This window comes from Lithobates pipiens, unplaced genomic scaffold, assembly GCF_037356315.1.
Source record: "Lithobates pipiens isolate NorthernLeopardFrog02 unplaced genomic scaffold, aLitPip1_a1.2 Scaffold_16, whole genome shotgun sequence".
Lineage (NCBI taxonomy): Eukaryota > Metazoa > Chordata > Amphibia > Anura > Ranidae > Lithobates > Lithobates pipiens.
In genome coordinates, this window is record NW_027507748.1 from 375840446 (window position 1) to 375859890 (window position 19445).

General features: G+C 42.3%; 1 protein-coding gene across 2 annotated transcripts in view; it reads left to right on the plus strand.

Moving 5' to 3' along the window:
* Window positions 1-19445, plus strand: part of AP2B1 (adaptor related protein complex 2 subunit beta 1) — a 178022-nt gene that overhangs the window by 78249 nt on the left and 80328 nt on the right. For both annotated transcript variants that reach the window (XM_077482163.1, XM_077482164.1), the window contains exons 9-14: window positions 1809-1904; window positions 4648-4763; window positions 4847-5012; window positions 6786-6884; window positions 13181-13440; window positions 15166-15358. In XM_077482163.1, the coding sequence (XP_077338289.1) occupies window positions 1809-1904; window positions 4648-4763; window positions 4847-5012; window positions 6786-6884; window positions 13181-13440; window positions 15166-15358 (930 nt within the window). The remainder of the gene's footprint in view (window positions 1-1808; window positions 1905-4647; window positions 4764-4846; window positions 5013-6785; window positions 6885-13180; window positions 13441-15165; window positions 15359-19445) is intronic.

The window sequence follows — 19445 nt, forward strand, 5'->3', positions numbered from 1 at the left end:
CCATTGGGCAAGAGTAGGAGGGGATTGTTGTTTCTACATGGCTGGGATACATGCTTTAGCTGCGTTTTAAGTAAATGTTTGAGCAAAAATTTAGGGTACTTTTTCTGGGAAAGAGGGGTCAGGTTGAGAAGAACCACTGCGGGGTCATCGGACAATGAGATATCCGTGAATTTGTAAATAAATTGGAGGACTTGCTACCAGAATGGACGGATCCCAGGACATTCCCTAAAAATGTGCAAAAGTGTGCCCTTATGAGAATCACACATACACGTTATTGCCCCTACGTGCCTATTGTGAGTGCTCCAATAGTGAATTAAATAATGCTGCTGTAGATCAACAAAAATACTCATAACGACTAATCTCACTGTTGCACTCATCAAGTAATATGTGCATCCATTTACATGATGAGTGACAATAACCCCTAAAGTGGATCTAAGGCCTCAAGGTTTTTTTTTTTACCCTTTTTTTTTTTACCTTTACCTTTTACCATTCTATGCATTAAGGCAGCAGTCTCCAAAGTGTGGCCCTGGGGCCGGATGGGGCCCTTTGCTTGCCTTTATATGCTCTTTTGGGCACCGTTCAATCCACTGACACCAACAATAGGACATAATTCCTGTTGCTGACACCAACAATGGGGCTTTATTTCTTCCACTGACACCATTAAAAGGGCACAATTCCTCCCACTGACACCAGCAATTGGCTAAAATTCCTTCCATTGATACCAATGATTGGGCAAAATTTATCCCACTGACACCAATGATGGGGCAAAATTGCTCCCACTGACACCAACAACAGGGCAGAATTCCTCCCATTGACACCAACATTGGGGCATTATTCCTTCCACTAACATCAACAATGACACACTAGTCCTCCCATTGACACCAAAGATGGGTCGTTGTTTACTCCTACTGGACGCCAGGACAGTTTCTACTCCCACTGGACCTAGTCCAGCCCCTCCTAAAGTCTGAAGGACAGTAAACTGGCCCTTTGTTTGGAAAGTTTGGAGACCCCTGCATTAAGGCAAAAAAAAACTTCGGAGTGCAGCCTCTCCCCCAGCCCACCTCTTATACTTTCCTGAACTCCATCTCGATCCAGCGATGTGCATGACAGCAGCAGCTTTCCCAGGTCTTTCTCTCCTCACTGGCTCACAGAGCAGCGGGAGCCATTGGCTCCTGCTGCTGTCAATCACAGCCAGTGATCCAATGAGGAAAGAGTGGGGGGCAGGGCTGAACCACACTGTGTGAATGGCTCAGGGGCAAGAGGTTTGCTATTGGGGAGCACTTGGCAAGGGGGAGGAGACAGGACTGCTGGTGGGAGAACCTAAAAGAGGAGGATCGGGCTGCTCTTTGCAAGACCATTACACAGAGCAGGTAAGTATAACATGTTTGTTTAATTACTTTTTTTTTATTCTTACCTATATAAATCACAAACATGTCCATCACTTAAGTCCCTTCAATCGTGTCTTCTCCAAAGTGATGAGAAATACTTCTTTAATCCTTCACATGCATCAACAGCACAAGTGAGTCCCACCAACATCATCATGTGCTCTCACCTGAACTTGTGGACCTATTAGTGTAAGCAATAGGTCAAATGCTTCCTCCCCTTCCCATCAACCTGGAAGTGCCACTGGATTGCTGGAAATACATAGGTGATGCTGAGGTGGCAAACTTGCATTCTGTGTAGAAAGAAATTTCATATAGTATACATTCATTTCATGTATCTTCCTCGGTAGGCGGTAGAGAGCTTTCCATAAACATGAGACCCAAACCATGAATTTATATGGCCTTTCTTTCTTTCTTGTCTGACAGGTGCTCGCTGAGCTGAAGGAGTATGCTACTGAAGTGGATGTTGACTTTGTCAGGAAGGCAGTCCGTGCCATTGGAAGATGTGCCATCAAAGTTGAAGTAAGAAAGTCATATTTGTATAAATGCTTGTGGACTGAATATGCTTTGATCACTTTTGATGAGAAATCAGTGCTTTGTGACTTTCTTTCAGCAAAGCCAGTTTATTTTCAAAAACTCAAAGGTTTGCTTTGTTCTGTTTTTTTATGAATAGAGAACAAAAAAAAACTGGGTAATCTTTGTTGCAATGCAAGAAACGTTTATTACTCATATGTTCCTTGCTGATTGTTACCCAACCCAAAATGTCAAATGGTAAGCATCTTAATGTATACCAGCACAAAAGGTGTGTGAGGAAAGGCCAACTTTCTACATGCGGTACATGGGTAAGCAAAAGTCTTTGCTTTTAAAATACATCCAAAAGAACAAGTATAACCTAAAAACAAACCTTTAATAGATTATAGCTTGCTAGTCCTTAGATGTAGTGACTGCATTATATTATTATTATTATTTTCAGGCAAGTAACATTTTCTGTAAGCACAAAATCACAAAAACAAAATATATTAATCCTGTAAGAAAATGTATGCTTTTGTATCTTCCTATGCACTAAAATGAAATTTCCAACAGTGTTCTTTATATTGTTGCTATTATTGTTATACTGGATTAATATGGTGCCAACCATTTTTACAGCACTTTACAAAATTAAGAGGGACAGTACAGTAACAATCCAATACAGAAGGGTTCAGAGAGCCCTGTTTGAGAGCTTACAGTCTAAAGAGAGAAGCAAATGATGCAAAGGGTAATAACTATGGGGGGGGGGGGGGAGTTGAGTTGATGTAAGAGTCCATTTGTATTTTTGGACAGCAGATTTATATATGGTGATGTTTTACTAGGGTTTGTTTATACACCACAGTCATTCAAGAGTACGACTATTATGTTTGCGATTTCTGGTGTCATCTGTTTGCTGAGGCTGAGGTGGTGAAGGAAACCAATATATTCGCTGCTGATGAGCGTGGGCTGTTATAGATAAAAGTGACAAGGCCAGGACAAAGTAGGGGTGAGATTTTGTTGAAAAGGTAGTCTGCTGCAGAGTAGTGAATAAAGGTTTAAAATGGTTGTATACTCAAATTTACGGTTTAGGAGATATTCCCCTCGGTATGCGCCGCTGACTGCAGCGGGGCATGCGCTCAAGGGGATTCTCGGCCTGAAAATCCGGCAGTGGCCGACCGGCCGGAATGAAATCTCCCGCGCGCATGCGCGGGAGTGACGATATCGCGGCTCCGGCCACTCACAGCGCCGGAGCCACGATACCCGGAAGAAACGCAGAGGGAGCATGTCAGCTCCCTCGGCGTGGATCGGGCCAGATGTCGGGGCCTCGTTCTAAGGTAAGTATTTCATAATGAGCTAGTATGCGGTGCATACTAGCTCATTATGCCTTTTGCTTTGCAGGTTTAAAAAAATAAAATAAAATTTGCGGGTTTACTACCGCTTTAAAATGACAGTGGTGTCTGTGGGGTAACTGTTTGCTGGTTGGAGGGATGAAGGTTAAAGTTTGAGCGAGAAATTGAAAAGGTTGTGGACAGAGAGAGGAAAAGGGGTGTTGGAGGTTGCAAGAAGTGCCAAGGTGGGAGACTATAAGGTTAAAGTGGTTGTGAAAGTTTTATACCTTCATGCATTCTATGCATGATGGTAAAAAACCCTCAGCATGAAGCTCCCCCTAATACTTACTCTGATCCATCGATGCATTAGATCGAGCCAATGAGGAGAGAGCAGGGATGGGGCCGAGCCCCATTCTGTATGTCTTATGGACACAGCGTGGGGTTAGGGAGCAAGTGCACACACAAGTGCGCCCATAGAAAGCCATTTACTATGGAGGCACTTGGAGAAGAGGAGGAACCAGGGGACTCAAGAAAAGGAGGATCCAAGGCTGTTTTGTGCAAAACCATTGCACAGAGCAGGCAAGCATAGGAGGTTTATTTATTTGTTTATTTAAATGTAATCTTTAATATCACTTTAAGGGTGTTTCCATCAGATAGAATATTGTCCATTACGCTCAACTAAAGGATGAAATTATGTGTAGGAGTTGAGAGTGGTTTGGGTGTTATCAATTGCATAAGTGAGAAACTAGTTCACTCTTAATTGTTTAAGTTGTTCAGTCTAACATTGGACTTCTGCAGGTTGCTTTCTATGCTTAAGTCCTTTTGATCTGTGGATCCGCTGCAGGTTTTTTGCTTAATAAAAATCATTAAAAAAAAAAGATAAGTATTTAAAATTATTTTAAATACAGTACCTGCTTATCTACTTGACAGCCTACAGTATGTGTTCATAATCCTATCACATCGGATACATTATAACCGCTACTAAAGGAACACAATTTAGAAATGACCTCAAACATGCTTTGAATATTCAGCTGTGTTTACAAAAAGCAGGCTAAAGTGGTACATATAAAAGTAACATAACACCACATTTAAGATATGATGTGGTTATTGTTGGAGTTGAAGTTTCTAAAAGTCGTGTTAGTGAATGGGTACAATATTAAATACCATTTTTTTAAATAAAATGATCAATAAACCCTTTACCTGTCAACAGGTGTGTTTTTTATATATATATATATATATATATATATATATATATATATATATATATATATATATATATATATATATATGTATATATATGTGTGTGTGTGTTATTTTACTACTGTTTAGCACCCCTTTGTGTTTTAAGCTTCCAATACATTGTATACCCTTTTAGACACTGTGTATCTTTTGTGCTGACAAATAGTATCCCCTTTTTTTTCTCTTTTTAGCAATCTGCTGAGAGGTGTGTAAGCACCCTTCTTGACCTTATTCAGACCAAGGTAAATTATGTAGTGCAAGAAGCCATTGTTGTCATCAGGGACATCTTCCGCAAGTATCCAAACAAGTAAGTTTTTCCTTGCTGGTACAATGAAACCAAATTCTGTACTGCATAAATGACTGGTGAATAATTGTTGTTGTATGCGCCAGATATGAGAGCATCATTGCCACATTATGTGAAAATCTGGACTCGCTGGATGAGCCCGATGCCCGAGCTGCCATGATCTGGATTGTGGGAGAATATGCAGAACGTATTGATAATGCCGATGAACTGTTGGAGAGCTTTTTGGAAGGATTCCATGATGAAAGCACACAGGTAAATTTAGCAGCAAGCAGTTTAAACCACAACACCAGGCTATGACTTAAAGTGGAGGCCCACCCTAAAAAAAAAAAAAAAAAAAATATATATAGCATTAATATTCTTAAAAAAAAAACATTTGAAGAAAAAAATTTTTTTTTTACTTACCTTAAACCCCTGTTGCTAGGCAGTCTTTCTAATCTGCTTCTTCCTACTCCATGGTGATCTTCAGTCTTCTCCTCCTCGCGTTGTCTTCTGGGCAATGGGGCACGCTGTGTTCTGGGAACTGTGTGTGTCCCAGAACACAGTGCATGCCATTCACAAAGTGCCACAGTAGGAAATGGGCAGTGAAGCCGCAAGGCTCCACTGCCTGTTTCCCTTAGTGAGGATGGCGGCGCCGGGACACGATACGTGGGATGTATCATCCCCGGGGGGGGGGGGGCGACATTGCAGATGCCCTGGACAGGTAAGTGTCCTTATTAAAAAAAAATCAGCAGCTACAGTGTTTGTAAAAAAAAAAAATTCCCGCTGGAGCACCCCTTTAAAATTGTTTGTTTGGACCAAGCTGGCCCACACAAACTATTTCCTTCACAAACAGATGCATCCACTGTGAGTGCTGTGTAAATTGTTTGTGGCATCAGCTACATACAGTATACAGAGCTGTATTCCAACAGTGTGACAATGCTTATCGTCATATTCCTGGAACAAAATTGAGTTGGGCTGATTGCTGCTTAGCCATTCATAGGAAACCTTGTATTTTATGAATGAAAATAAAGCATCCTCTGAGTACCTGGGATGTAGAGGCGGGCCAATGATGTCACAATCTCCACCTAAGTCAATCAAAGGAGGCCTTTGTATTCATTTATAAAATACAAGGTTTCCTATGAATGGCTGAGCAGCACTCAGCCCTACTTGATAATTTTCTAAGAATGAGATGAGAAGTGCCCAGAGCACAGTGCTGTATACTGTATATAGCTGAGGCTACACACAGGTTACACAGCGCTCCCAGTGGCCGGATCTGTTAGTGAAGGAAATAGTTTGATTAGGCCAGCCTGGTCCAAATAGTTTCATAGTTAGTAAGGTTGAATAAAGACACCAGTCCATCCAGTTCAACCTGAATGGATGTCTACAATTGTCCCTATCCCTGTACATTGCATGCTCACATTGCTCCCTACACTCAAGGAGCCCACAATCCAAGGTCCCCATTCATATACTAGGGCCTATTTTGGAAAGAAGCCAATAAGCCTACCTGCATGTCTTTGGAGTGTGGGAGGAAACCAGAGTACCCAGAGGAAACCCACGCAGGCACAGGGAGAACATGCAAACTCTAGGCAGGTAGTGTCCTGATTGGGATTCAAACCAGCGACCCTTCTTACTGCTAGGTGAGAGTGCTAACCACTACACCACTGTGCCGCCCTCCTTAAAGTCACAGTAACTTTGGCGTTATACTTTAAGAAGGAAAATGGTGCGTGGTTATTAAATAAGTGAATAAAGTCAGTTTTTTCAAATGGGTGGAGCCTTTATTGATTAAGTTGGTCCTATTTTCGTTCAGTTTTCATTGGTATTGCTTGCCAAATAATTTTTCTATTGGTGTAAACCCATGTGTTGTCATTAATTTTAAGTCACTCTTGTGTTATACCATTCGGTACCTAGTAAACAGCTGCATTTTCAGATTAATCTTGAAAACCTCCAGTTGTGTTTTAAATAACCACCAATAAAAAAATAAAAAACTTAACGACTGAACTTTTTTGGGGATATCTGGTTTAATATTCTTTGTTTTTGTTTCTTTAGGTTCAACTCACACTTTTGACTGCTATTGTTAAATTGTTCCTGAAGAAGCCATCAGAAACACAAGAGCTTGTGCAGCAAGTTCTGAGCCTAGCTACACAGGTATGGGTATAAAAATTTAGGATCTTTCACTTGTTAAGTATGACTGTAAAGTTCTATTTATAATATTGCTGCATTGTTTTGGTGTTTTTTATGCAAAGTTATAGTTAGTAGCACATCTTGAGAGCTGTATTTTCAATGTAGTAAAACAAAAGTACAGATTTAAAAACAAGCATTGAAGGGAGAGCCCAGGAGAAAACTCTAAAGGCCTTTGCAGGCCTGATGAGAACATCCAACATCATGAAGTTCCTCCAGTGTTTCAGTGTTACTATCCTTATCACAGCATACAAACAGGTATATGAAAGTGTCTGCTATTACAACCACTCTTCAACCCTCTCGCTGGGATTTTCTCCCCTTTTTAAACCTGATTGCTAACTAGTGTCTAGAGTGAATTGCCCTTGCCATTTGTAGTCTCCTTCAATGAGAAAATATATTCCATTAGCTTCTGGGTGCAATAATTTTGTTACTGATGTTAGAGACCCCAGCAGCCATGGAACACTCTGTGTAGTGATGTAGTGCTGTGATCTAGTACGTGCAAGATAACATGCACATGACTTCTGCTTGTTGATTGGTTGCTAGAGATTACTGTACATCAATACTGCTCACTGATTGGTTGCTAGAGGTTACTGACATCCTTACTACTCACTAATTGGTTGCTAGAGATTACGGCACATTACTGCTCACTAATAGGTTGCTAGAGTTTACTGCATATCCTTACCGCTCAATGATTGGTTGCAAGAGGTTAGTGCACATTATTACTGTTCATTGCTGCTCGGTGGCTAAAGATTGCAGCACATCATCTAACTTGCCTGCACACCATGGACTGGGGTGGTGACGGGACCCATCAATAGACAAAAATTCCTAGGGATCCTAGGACTCCTGGGACCAGTGGCAATGCTGAAGGGTTGATAGGATCACTGACAGTGGTGGAGGGATGGGATTAATTAGGAGGCAGTACACCGAAGCAAATTCTGAATCGTGTAGAGCAAAGCTGGAAATCTTTTGTCAGGCATATAGTGGTAGAGTTTACACTGACTACCAAGGTACTGGGGAATTTACAATGACCACCAATGCGTGGCAGGATTTACACTGACCCCCAATGTGAGGGGGAATTTGCACTGACCACTAATGTGAGGGGAAGTTACGCTACCCACCAATATAAAGAGAGATTTATACACTGTATGATGTACAATGTAATAGGAGAATTCACAGTAACCGCCAATGTAAGGAGTGAATGAAAGGATTGTACACGAAACCCCAATGTAATAAGATTTACACTGACCAATGTAACTGAGACATTTAGTCTGCATTCACATTTGTGTGTCTGTAATTAGGGATGAGCTCCGGCATGATCGCAGAGCCCGCCAGGGAGTCGGCACTGCACTGCGCTAATCACAGGCAGTGAGACATTGTCCCGATGCGCGGCTGCAGAGATCAGGAAATGTCTCACTGCCTGTGATTAGCGCAACGTATTGCCGACTTCCTGGAGGGCTCTGCACATGGACTGTGTGAAAATACCGGAGCTCATCCCTATCGGTAATGCATGCAAAATCACTTTCCTGACACCACAGAAACCTGCTGCCCTTTAGCAAATACACAGTAGTGCCATTGTTAATGACAGACACCCTTACACATCTGCTGAGATGTGCGTATGCACCAAAATTCACAGTGCTATGGCACCATGTTGTTTTGAAGAAGGGTCCCACCTCTTTGCTTACCTTTGCAGAACAGGCTTAATGACCCCAGTTGTAGGCAGGACTTTCAAGTATGCCCCTTTACTTCCCCAGTGGGCAGCATTCAAGACAAGTGGATATGGTGGATGGTGGATATGTCCTCAGGGGGCATGATATACATATGAATGCTGCCTCTATTTATTTTTCAATGCAGCTGGTTTGTGGCTATTTACATATTAATGATGCCACTATTTACATATTAATGCAGGCTATTTCCATGTAAACACAGGGTCTGCAAGTGAGTCATCTGTACATAGCAATAGGGCAGAGCTGGGCAGCATTAGTAACAGAACTTCACACTGAGATATCGGGACACAAACATACTGATATAGTTGGCAAGTATGAGGCAGGTGCTTTGGGCCCCACAACAATGACCGGATGAGTTTATAAATTTTGCTTCATGGTGGCTGCCTGTCTCCCCAAAATATTCTTTTTGAGTTTTTTTTTTTTTTTTTTTAAAGCAAAGGTAGTAGCAATAATGTGGATGAGGGTGTTTGCTGGCAGAACTTCATGATGTTGCATCTTCACAGGAAAAGATAAGTATAGTTTTAAAAACTGTCCGCACCAATTATCATTGTCCAAATTCACTATTTGGACAATAAGTTTTCTGGAATACATTTTTTGTAATTGTATAGCTCTGATCTTTTCTGGAATCGTGAAGGCATTTTAGCTAGCCTGGCTAGCGATGGCCTGTACATAAGGTCTAACTTTACTTGGGCATCAGACTTATATATTTATTTACTATATTGATTACAATAACTGTTGTGGGCTGAGAGGCATGGCTGTTTTCAGAAATCCATGTAACCTGCTATCTTGTTCTTGTAGCCTACTAATGCAACCGATAGAAACTATAACTAAAAGTAAGAGCACCTCCTAATAAAATAAGCAACTACTCCTTTTGGGGTGAAATGGCCTCTCACATTTGGCAACAATAAAAATGTATCATTGGTAAAATGTTCTTTATGAATGACCATTTGAGATACACAGGTGCTGACTGGTATAAAGAGGTTCCTGTACATATCTGAAGCAGCTTTTTAGTGCTCCCAATTTGCCCTGATGCCAGGCTGTTCTGATTGAACAAAGCTTTGACACTGTCTCATTGTGCAAAGCTTGTCAGCCCCCATATTTCTTTAGGTCATTGGGCTGCCCATCATGTTAATAAACCATTAGGAATGTATGAGGGGGTTGGAGGGAGCTCTGATTATTCCTGGTTGTTGCCTGATTAGCCTTACAGTCAGACAGAGCAGGGGGGCATTGAAAACGGCTACAGGTATATGCAGGTACATGGAAGCCCTTCTGGTGCCTATTCTTCATACTTGTCAGTTGCTTGTTGAGTTATGTGGGGTTTTTTTTGTATAAAGTGACTGAGGCTTTTATTGCATAAAGTGATGTTTGCTTAGGTGGCATGTATTCTTCTGTATGTTCTGTTTTGGCATCCGAGAATATAATTATTTTTTTTAACAACCGTTCTATATACCACACTGAGTAGGTTTATGTAGATTAGCTAACTACATATTCAGAAATCAAAGGTAAGGACTAGCTTTTAAAGCATGTGCTGTGTTTTCTATGTAAACCAGTAATGACAAAGCTAGGACTTAACACTTGACTTTGACATTCAAGTCTACACTGTACCTACATAACAAATACAACTGAAGGCATATCTGCAGATGCTTTTTAGTGCTAAACCTCTGAATCTCTGAAATCCTTCAATATCCAGTGGGATTCCGTTTTATTCTTCCTTTTCTCTGGTGTGCCCTTTATCATATCACGTTGTTATTTAGCGAGGAAAATTAGCGAGGCCTTGAGAAAAGGGTTTTCTGAAAGGGCTATTGAGACATAATCCACAGAGTCACAATGATCCTGGGTATTCTATTTCAATGGAAATGTCTACCTTATATATTGTTTCCATGTATTGTGTCCCAAATTTATCAACAATTTTTAATGCCCCCTGTACCAATCAAGCTCTCTTCCCTCAAAACAAAACCTTTCACTTTATCCTTTAAAGCCTAGCTTGGGGCAAAATTCCAAATTAACACGTGTATCTGCAAGCATGTACTTTTTCTCTCAGCCTTCTTCAAAGAGATATTTGTGCAATGTACTGCAATATCCTCATTCAGAGTCATTAATCCCATACACTATCCTCTTGATTCCTTTCCTATGGACTAGAAAAAAACTGCTAGCACATTATTTGCATGGTGCCTGGTACCCTCACTACCCCCATGTAGTTCTCAGTGCTATTATAAATAAATAAATCATAGCGTGTAGGACTTCAGGGAGATGTCATTCCTTAGACCAATGATGGCGAACCTTGACACCCCAAATGTTTTGGAAGTACATCTCCCATGATGCTCATGCTCTCTGCAGTGTGTTTGAACATCATGGGAAATGTATTTCCGAAACATCCGAGATAACAAGGTTTGCCATCACTGCCTTTAGAATGTTGGGAATAATGTGAGGCTGCTGTTCAGACACTCCTCCAGGTATCGGAGTATAGCTGCGTAATTGGAGGTTCCTAGATGGACATCACAGGTACAAATATTTGGCATTTCTAAAGCTTGTAAATCAAAAAAATTAATATGGGTTGGATGTGTATGAGCAGAGGAACAATAGTAAATAAGGCAGGGATCCCAGAGTATGGGCTTTAATTTCAGGTTGTGTTTGGTTGAACTGTGATTTATGGTATTTTTCGTAAAAATGTTTACCTTAACATCAACCCTTGGATAAGATGGATAAAACTGAAATGAGAGGCAACGCACAAATCAAGGTGCAAAATCACCAGCTAGGCCTATTATGAAAGCTCGTAGCAAATATCAAATTTAAATTTGCTTCCAGGATTCTTGATTGGAACTTCTGGACACTTATGTTCTTGTCTGTCATTGTTGGTGACTATGAGAACCAAAGATGTAGTTAAGCTCTGCTAGCCACCCTTTACTTATGCAACTTTTTCTGTGGCTTTTCTGATTTTTATTTTTTTTCTATACCAGACCCTTATCCGAGCATGCAGCCTGGCAGGTCAGGAAAAGGGGGGGGGGGGGGGCAGGCGATTGCCCCCTCCTCCTGTACAATTCCAGGCTACATGCCCTCAACATGGGCTGGGGGGCAGGTGCTTTGTCGCGGGGGGGGGAGCCTGGTGCCCCCCACCCCAAAGCACCTTGTCCCTATGTTAATGAGGACAAGGGCCTCTTCACAACAACTCTGGCCGTTGGTTGTCGGGGTCTGCGGGTGGAGCTTATTGGAATCTGGAAGCCCCCTGATCCTGGCCCCCCGCCCTATGTGAATGAGTATGGGGTACATTGTACCCATACCCATTTACCTAAAATGAAATGTGTCAAAAATAAACACAATAAACTGGTTCTTCTCCTCTCTCCCCCTGTCTTCTCTTTCCACTGTCTTCTCTCTCCAATGTCTTCTCGCTCTTTTGCTGGGTCCTCGCCATTGTCTTCTCGCTCTTTTGCTGGGTCCTCGCCATTGTCTTCTCGCTCTTTTGCCGAGTCCTATCCGCTGTCTTGCTCTTTTGCCAGGTCGTTTGTTTTTGTAAATTCTTTTTATTGATATTTCTGCAAAGAGGTAGGTAACAAACCAGAGCCTCTGGGCATACCCTGGCTCAATATCAAACTAACATAATCCTCATCAACCTTCATCGGAAGTTAAATATCTAAAACACGTCCTGGGTTTACAGAGTTATAAAGGAGTACAGGTGGCTTTAAACTACACAGTTGTCTCCTGTAATTTACACTGTGGTGAGGAATATACAATTCATTACCAGCTCAGAGAAGATTTTAAGATAGTGCATGCCAACTAGCTTTTCGGCTTGAGATTTAAGATTAGCTTGAGGAAACCGGGTATTATTGCACGGCATTGGTCGTATCCGATTCCAGCCAAATATGCCAGATTTTGTCAAACTTCGCTGAGCAGCATCTGGCCAGGAAGGCGGCCTTATAAAGCGACACAATGGAGTTAGCCAATGCTTTCCACAAATTCAGGGAGGGTACTTCAAGTTGCTTCCATTTTAAAAGCAAGGCCTTCCTAGCATGGAATAATAGTAGTCCTATTAGGGTTCTGGATGCTCAGCAGTGGGCTAAGGGAAGCCACCAGGCCCAGCAGACAAACTAATATGTTTACTGGGATGTTGATTGTTGTGAGAGTGGCAATGAAACTAGTAACTGCCAGCCAGAAGGATTGTACTTTGGGGCAAGACCAAAACATATGATTAAAATCTGCATCCCTTTCTCCACATTTCCAGCAATGTGGTTGGCTGCTTTCTTTGATGTAATCGATTGATGTTGTAAACAAAAGCTGGTTAAAGATCATTTAAAGTGCATGATATTGCTTGAACATTGCCTTACAAGTTTATAAAAAATAGTACTTGAGCATTTATACATGCACAGTCTCAAATAAAAAAATGTTATGATCTCAACAATGAGGCAAGATGTAATTTTCAAATATACAGCTGTAATTGGTTTGGTCTAGGTTTAAAGCATTAAAAATTAGTTTTACCTCTTTTGCTATTCCTGTATTGGTGTCATAATGAGGGTGTGCTGAGTGTCACCATCTTCTTCTTTATAGGATTCTGATAACCCTGACCTGCGTGATCGAGGATATATTTACTGGCGTTTGCTCTCCACTGACCCTGTCACTGCCAAAGAGGTGGTACTTTCCGAGAAGCCACTTATCTCTGAGGAGACAGACCTTATAGAGCCCACTTTGCTGGATGAGCTGATTTGCCACATTGGCTCTTTGGCTTCAGTGTACCACAAGCCTCCCAATGCTTTTGTTGAAGGTAGCCATGGAGTCCATCGTAAACACCTACCAATCCAGCATGGAAGGTGAGTGCTGTGACCCTTTGTAAAAAGGTAGATATTTAATCTGCGAATAATTTACTTTGCATAAGTATTTATTGTTATTAAGAGTATGTAGCATAGGGAAGTTCTGCAGTTATAGCAGGGTTTAGCAGATTTCATAAAATGTAGATTTAAAAAAAGTGTTTAACACTCCCAACCTGGAACTAAAAGGTGATTAAAGTGGATGTAAACCCAAGAAATTTAAATGAAGGCTTGCACCTTGTACAGTATAGGCTTTCATGTCATCAGTGCCCAGTTTTGCCACGAAGAGTTAATGAGCAGTACTCTTATCTTTTTTCAGTGAGATAAAAATGGACAGACAGAGAAATAGGAGTCAGATTCTCCCCCTTGCAGTGAGTGACAGGTGATTTACATATCTCATTCACAAGCCTGAGAGAGACATTCTTTGTACTTCAGATCCCCTCCCCCTTTCTTCTCCAGTTCTCCCAGGATTAGCTGCTCCACATCCCAGCATGATTGGGCATGCTGTAGTCACATGGTGACCTTCCTGGATTTTGACTAGATGTTGTTGATCATAGCAGAAGTTCAGTGTAAGAGATGCTTAGGAGAAAATGCATGTTGGCGAGGGGAGTGTAGAGGTGGGCGGGGAGTCTACAGACATCAGGACTCCACCCACTAAGCTGCAGACAACAGATCCACCCAAAGAATCTGCAGTTTTTAGGGTCTCATAGCAGACAGAGAGGAGACATTTTACAGGTAATGATACATGCAGGAGGCATGTATATCCTTATAGATAACCATCATGGCATTAGTTTAGAAAGGATGAGAGTGGGTTTACATCAACTTTAAGGTAAATATGTCATAAATTTGGGCAGTGAAAACTGAAAACTTGAGATGGCCAGTAGATATAGACCTATATGCAGCTGAAGTTAGCTGTTAAAAGTTGTCTTGGTCCCAATCCCTTACACATTTGCCAATCACATTAAACTAGTTGGGAGGTTTAGGAGGTTAGGGAGGGCATGAATTTAAAATTTCACGGGAAAATTTGAAATTTTCACATAACTTTAGCCACCTGCATCTGCTCTGCTGTTCAAGTTAACATGGTTCTCTGCATTAGGAGTTTGACTCACTGGTAGTTTTCATCACAGGAACATGGAGAACAAGTGATGATGTTGAAAACGCTGCAACTGTGACTGGCTTGTAAAGTGTCCCTTATTCTTTTGCATGCCCCTAATACAGGGTTACTCAACCTATTGAAGAGCAAGGGCCACTTAAAGTGGAAGTAAACACATCCATAAAATGGTTACATTTCTGGCACGTCCCGAAAATTTTCGGAACGTGACGAAAATGTAACCCTCCCATTGGTTGTGCTCTCAACCAAACTGTCAAGCCATCCAATGGCTGGTGTCATAACGGATTACATGTGCAGCATCATGGCAGTTTTAGATTAAACAGTGGCAAAGATGGCAGCTTCCTTGGCTGAAAACGATAGGCGATGGTGGGTCAGCAACCCGTTGAACACAATCTGGGCTTGCCAACCTGCCACCACAGAGCATGTATATGCAGCTGGATTTAGGGTTGCATGCCACCTCAGAGGGCTCCACAGGTTTAGCACCCCTGCCCTAATGTTTTAAATGTTTAGGCTTTTACAAAGGACAATGAAGATAAAGTGAGGTAGTTTTCCCCAGAATGTAACGTTTTTTTTTTTGTTTTTTTTTTAATCTAATACTGTTACATATTGAATTCTAGCATTGACATTGGAGACAGCCCTATTGGACCAGCCCCTACCTCTGCTATTGAGCAGACACAGGTCATTCCCTCTCAAGGAGACCTTCTTGGTGACCTTCTTAATCTAGACCTCGGACCTCCAGGAAATGTGCCACAAGTATCTTCAATGCAGATGGGAGCAGTGGATCTGCTTGGGGGAGGCCTAGATAGCCTGGTAAGAAATTGTGCAACTTTCAGCTGCTTATTCTAACAATTATCATTTACCTGTTTATGCTCCTTGACTCTTAATTTACTCTTGGTATCATTATAGCAGTAATCTGGTCTGAACCTCTATCACATAGATGGTAGGAAAAGCTACTTGCAGATACATATTTTGGAGCCTCCCATCATAGGATTTGCTTATTAGACCAATATCTGTGATATAATCTACATATGGATGAAAGGGCCAAATTGTAACCGGAGCAGAATCAAGAGCTCACACCTTCTGGCAGTATAATAACAGGCCTTTTGGTGTTTGGATCTATAATCCGTCCACATTAATCCTTGACAATAAAATTTCCTTTCCTTTGCATTTTGCACCTCTAACAATGTACATGGGACTCAAAAAATGCATCAAAATGCAACCGTGGGTGCCTTTTTTGTTGCGTTTTTGATGCATTTTCCATTAATTTCAATAAGAGGGTGTGCTATTTTCACTGCACCAAACATGTCTCAAAAATGCAGGAGTTTTAAAAAACCTAACTGACTAGCCATGATTGGTAAGGCAAAAACTGAAGAAAAACTGATCAGTCTGAAAGGGCCCTAAGCCGAAGGCAGTGTGCTTTCACACTGCTATGTTGCAAAAATGCACTAAAACCGCATACGCATTTGTCGCGCTTTCAGTGTGTTTTGCACCTGTGAAAAAAGGACAAAGGACTCAAAAAAACGCACCAAAAACGCAACCACGGGTGGGTTTTTGCCAAGATAGGTGCAAAAATGCAGCGTGCAGGACTTTTAAAAACACAACTGGCTGGTCTGAATAGCGCCTTAGGATTTTATGATCATGTATTTTTTGTGCCTTTGGTAATATAAAAAACGGAAGAAAAACGGATCAGTATAAAAAGCACCTAATTCCCCAGCCCCCTCTGCATTGTACAGAAAAGAGAAAGTGAAATAAAAGCAGCATTTGTTTTATTTTATTTTGGTTATGCTTTGCGAATGAGAACGAGACACAGTTTGGCTCTAAAGTTGAAATACACTTTAAAAGGATAGTTCACCTTTACAAAAAACCTGCCTATGCAGATTAGGAATGTTTGTAGCTTAAAAAAAAATGTGCAGCTCTGACTAAAGAGGATTAAAGCCCTTGCTATAGGTGTAGGCCATTTACATACCTTAGGAAGCCTGACTGGAATACTCCCAGGACATTGCTAAGTGAGGCCTAGTCATCACTGCTCACCTCCACCATCACAGGAGTGAGCTTTTTCTCTGATTCAAATCCCCTCACATACTCTCTCTCTCCCGTGATGCAGTAGCTCTGAGCTCAGCATTTGAGAGCTCACACTTGTGATGGTGGAGGTGAGCAGTGATGACTAGACCTCACTTGGCAATGACCTGGGAGTACTTAGCAACATCCTGGAAGTATTCCAGTCAGGTTAAATTTTAGTAACAGCTGCACGTTTTTTTTTTATATAAAGATGCCCCTTATCTGCATAGGCAGTTTAGTAGTAAAGGTTAACTATCCCTTTAAAGAAACTATACATAATCTGATGAATGCAAGCAATGAATATAATTCAAGCCACATTTAGAGAATCAGCCCAGACTACATATTAAAGTGGAACTTTTGTCAGAAAATGAAGTCCTGCTAGATTACTTCAGGCTGTTCTCTTTTGCATGTATAGCTATGTAAAACATTAAAAATAAGTGCCTATTCTGTTTAACCACTCAAGGAACAGGCCTATTTTTCACACTTGGTGTTTACAAGTTAAAATATTTTTTTTGCTAGAAAATTACTTAGAACCCCCCAAACATTTTGTGTATATGTGTGTGTGTGTATATATATATATATATATATATATATATATATATATATATATATATTATATTATATTATATTATATTTTCAGGCACCACGTTTTTTTTTGTTTTTTTGGGGGGGAAAAATACACTTTTGGAATTAAAAAAAATATAAGAAAGCAGTAAAGTTAGTCCAATTTTTCTGTATTGTGAAAGATAATGTTACGCCGAGTAAATTGATAACCAACATGTCATGCTTCAAAATTGCGCTCGTGGAATGGCAACAAACTTTGACACTTAAAAATCTCCATAGGGGACGTTTAAAAATTTCTACTGGTTTGCAGTTTTGAGTTACAGAGGTCTAGTGCTCGAATTATTGCTGTCGCTCTAACAATCGCGGCAATACCTCACGTGTGTTTTTTGAACGCTATTTTCCTATGTGGATACAACTTATGTATGCATTCGCTTCTGTGAAGGACGGGGCACTTTAAAAAATATATATTTGTTTTATATTCACTGACTGACACAGCTCCTCTCTTAGCCATTGGGTTGTTACGCCACCTTTAGGAGAGCACTATGCATAACATGTTATGAAAAACACAGAACTTTTAGTTCCGCCCAAGGGGCGGTCCCTTAGGTAACAACCCCCCAGCCTGCCATGCAGCTTCAGTTTTATTTTGCCTAGTGAAGGAGAAGGACCTAGGAACCCTGCGGGCCCATCGGTCCATGTCTTTTTATGCGGAAGCTCTGCTTTTTGCGCAAGACTAAAGATCCTGTGATTGCTATCAACAGCCGGCTGGGTGACAGGCTGCATACCCTTATCCTTGTAGTCTCCCCAGCCTTGCCAGCGAGCGTGTGCAGACCAGAGCTATGCGCTGGGTCGGCCAAGGCGTACCTCAGCTCCAGAGGTGGTCGGTGAGTGTAAATGCTCCGAAGCACACATATGACCAGGCTACTGATGTCTGCATCAGTGTGCAAGGCCAACAGCCACCCCGTACTGATCGGAGAGTGGGTCTGTGATGGAATGTCTCCCAGCTCTGCAGGATTGGTAAGTACAGCTCTCCCTGCTTCGGTGGGGCTGAGCAGCAGCTCGACCCTGGGAGGTCGATTTGGGGGTCCCTCACCTCCCTCTCTTCTCTCCCTGTGCCTATCTTCCCTCCCCCCTCCCTGTGGGGGATGCTGCATGAGACTGCTGAGCGGTGTGTGTGTCGTGTGCAGGGGCTCGCCGGGGGGCTCTCACCTGGGGGGGACTGCGCTGGCTGGCTGTGCCCTGATGTGTAGTTTTCTCTCCCTGGGAGGGTGTCTGGTGGCTGTGCCTGTCGATCACTGCAGTGCTGTTCACCGCTATTTCTCTGTAACTGTCCCTCATGGACGTTGTGGATCAGTTTCAGCACCATAGACAGCATCTCTGGATAGCACAGTGTGATCGCCTATGCACCGGGGGGCTGACAATGGACACAGGCACTACTAGCTGGACAGTGCAGACCCAGTCGGGTGGTGAGTCCTGCGAGAAAGAGCCCCTCAGCCTCAGACCCCTGCTCTGTCGTTTCAGATGACGCTGAACAGGACTCTTCGGACAGTGAGGATGAGTCCCTGTCTGGGTCCGTGCGCGACAAAGTGCTTGTTGGAGTACTTCTCACAGCGGTCTCCAAATACATGGCGGTGCCCTACCCCTTTTTGAGTAGAGCCTTCTCAAAAAATGGTCGTGGACCCCCCAGTATCCAGGTTAAACAAAGTAACCACGATTCCGGTAGAGGGGACTCTTGCATTTAAGCACCCCAAGGACAGGAAGGCTGAGGCAGTGGCTCGTTCCTTGTTTACTGTTGTGAGGTCAACCATGCGACGAGTACTAGCATCCGCACTTGTGTCTCAGACACTAAGTGAGTGGGCAAAACTGTTGCACCGCGAATTTGGAGAACAACAGTCTTCTCCTGTCTGCATTGGAACTAGCAGACCAATTAGTGCAAGGCCTTAAGTACGTTTGTGATGCAGCCCTGGATACCTCCCTCTGTTATCCAGGGCTTCAGTGTCAGCAGTGGTGCTGAGGAGCCTGATTAGGTCAAAAGGCTGGTCTGCCGACCAGGCATCCAAAAAAGCCCTGACGGATCTTACCTTCCTTGGCGACCGTCTTTTGGAGCCTCTTTGGATGACATTATTAAAAATGCCACAGGTGGCCAGGAAGGCTAAGGAGCCACGCTGTAGGCAAGGGCCCTCTTTCTCAGCTCACAAACTGCTTTTTCATCCACCCGGAGCTTTGATCAAGCGTCCCCGGCCCGACAGGATGACTTCTGAAGGACCTAAGCGTCCCT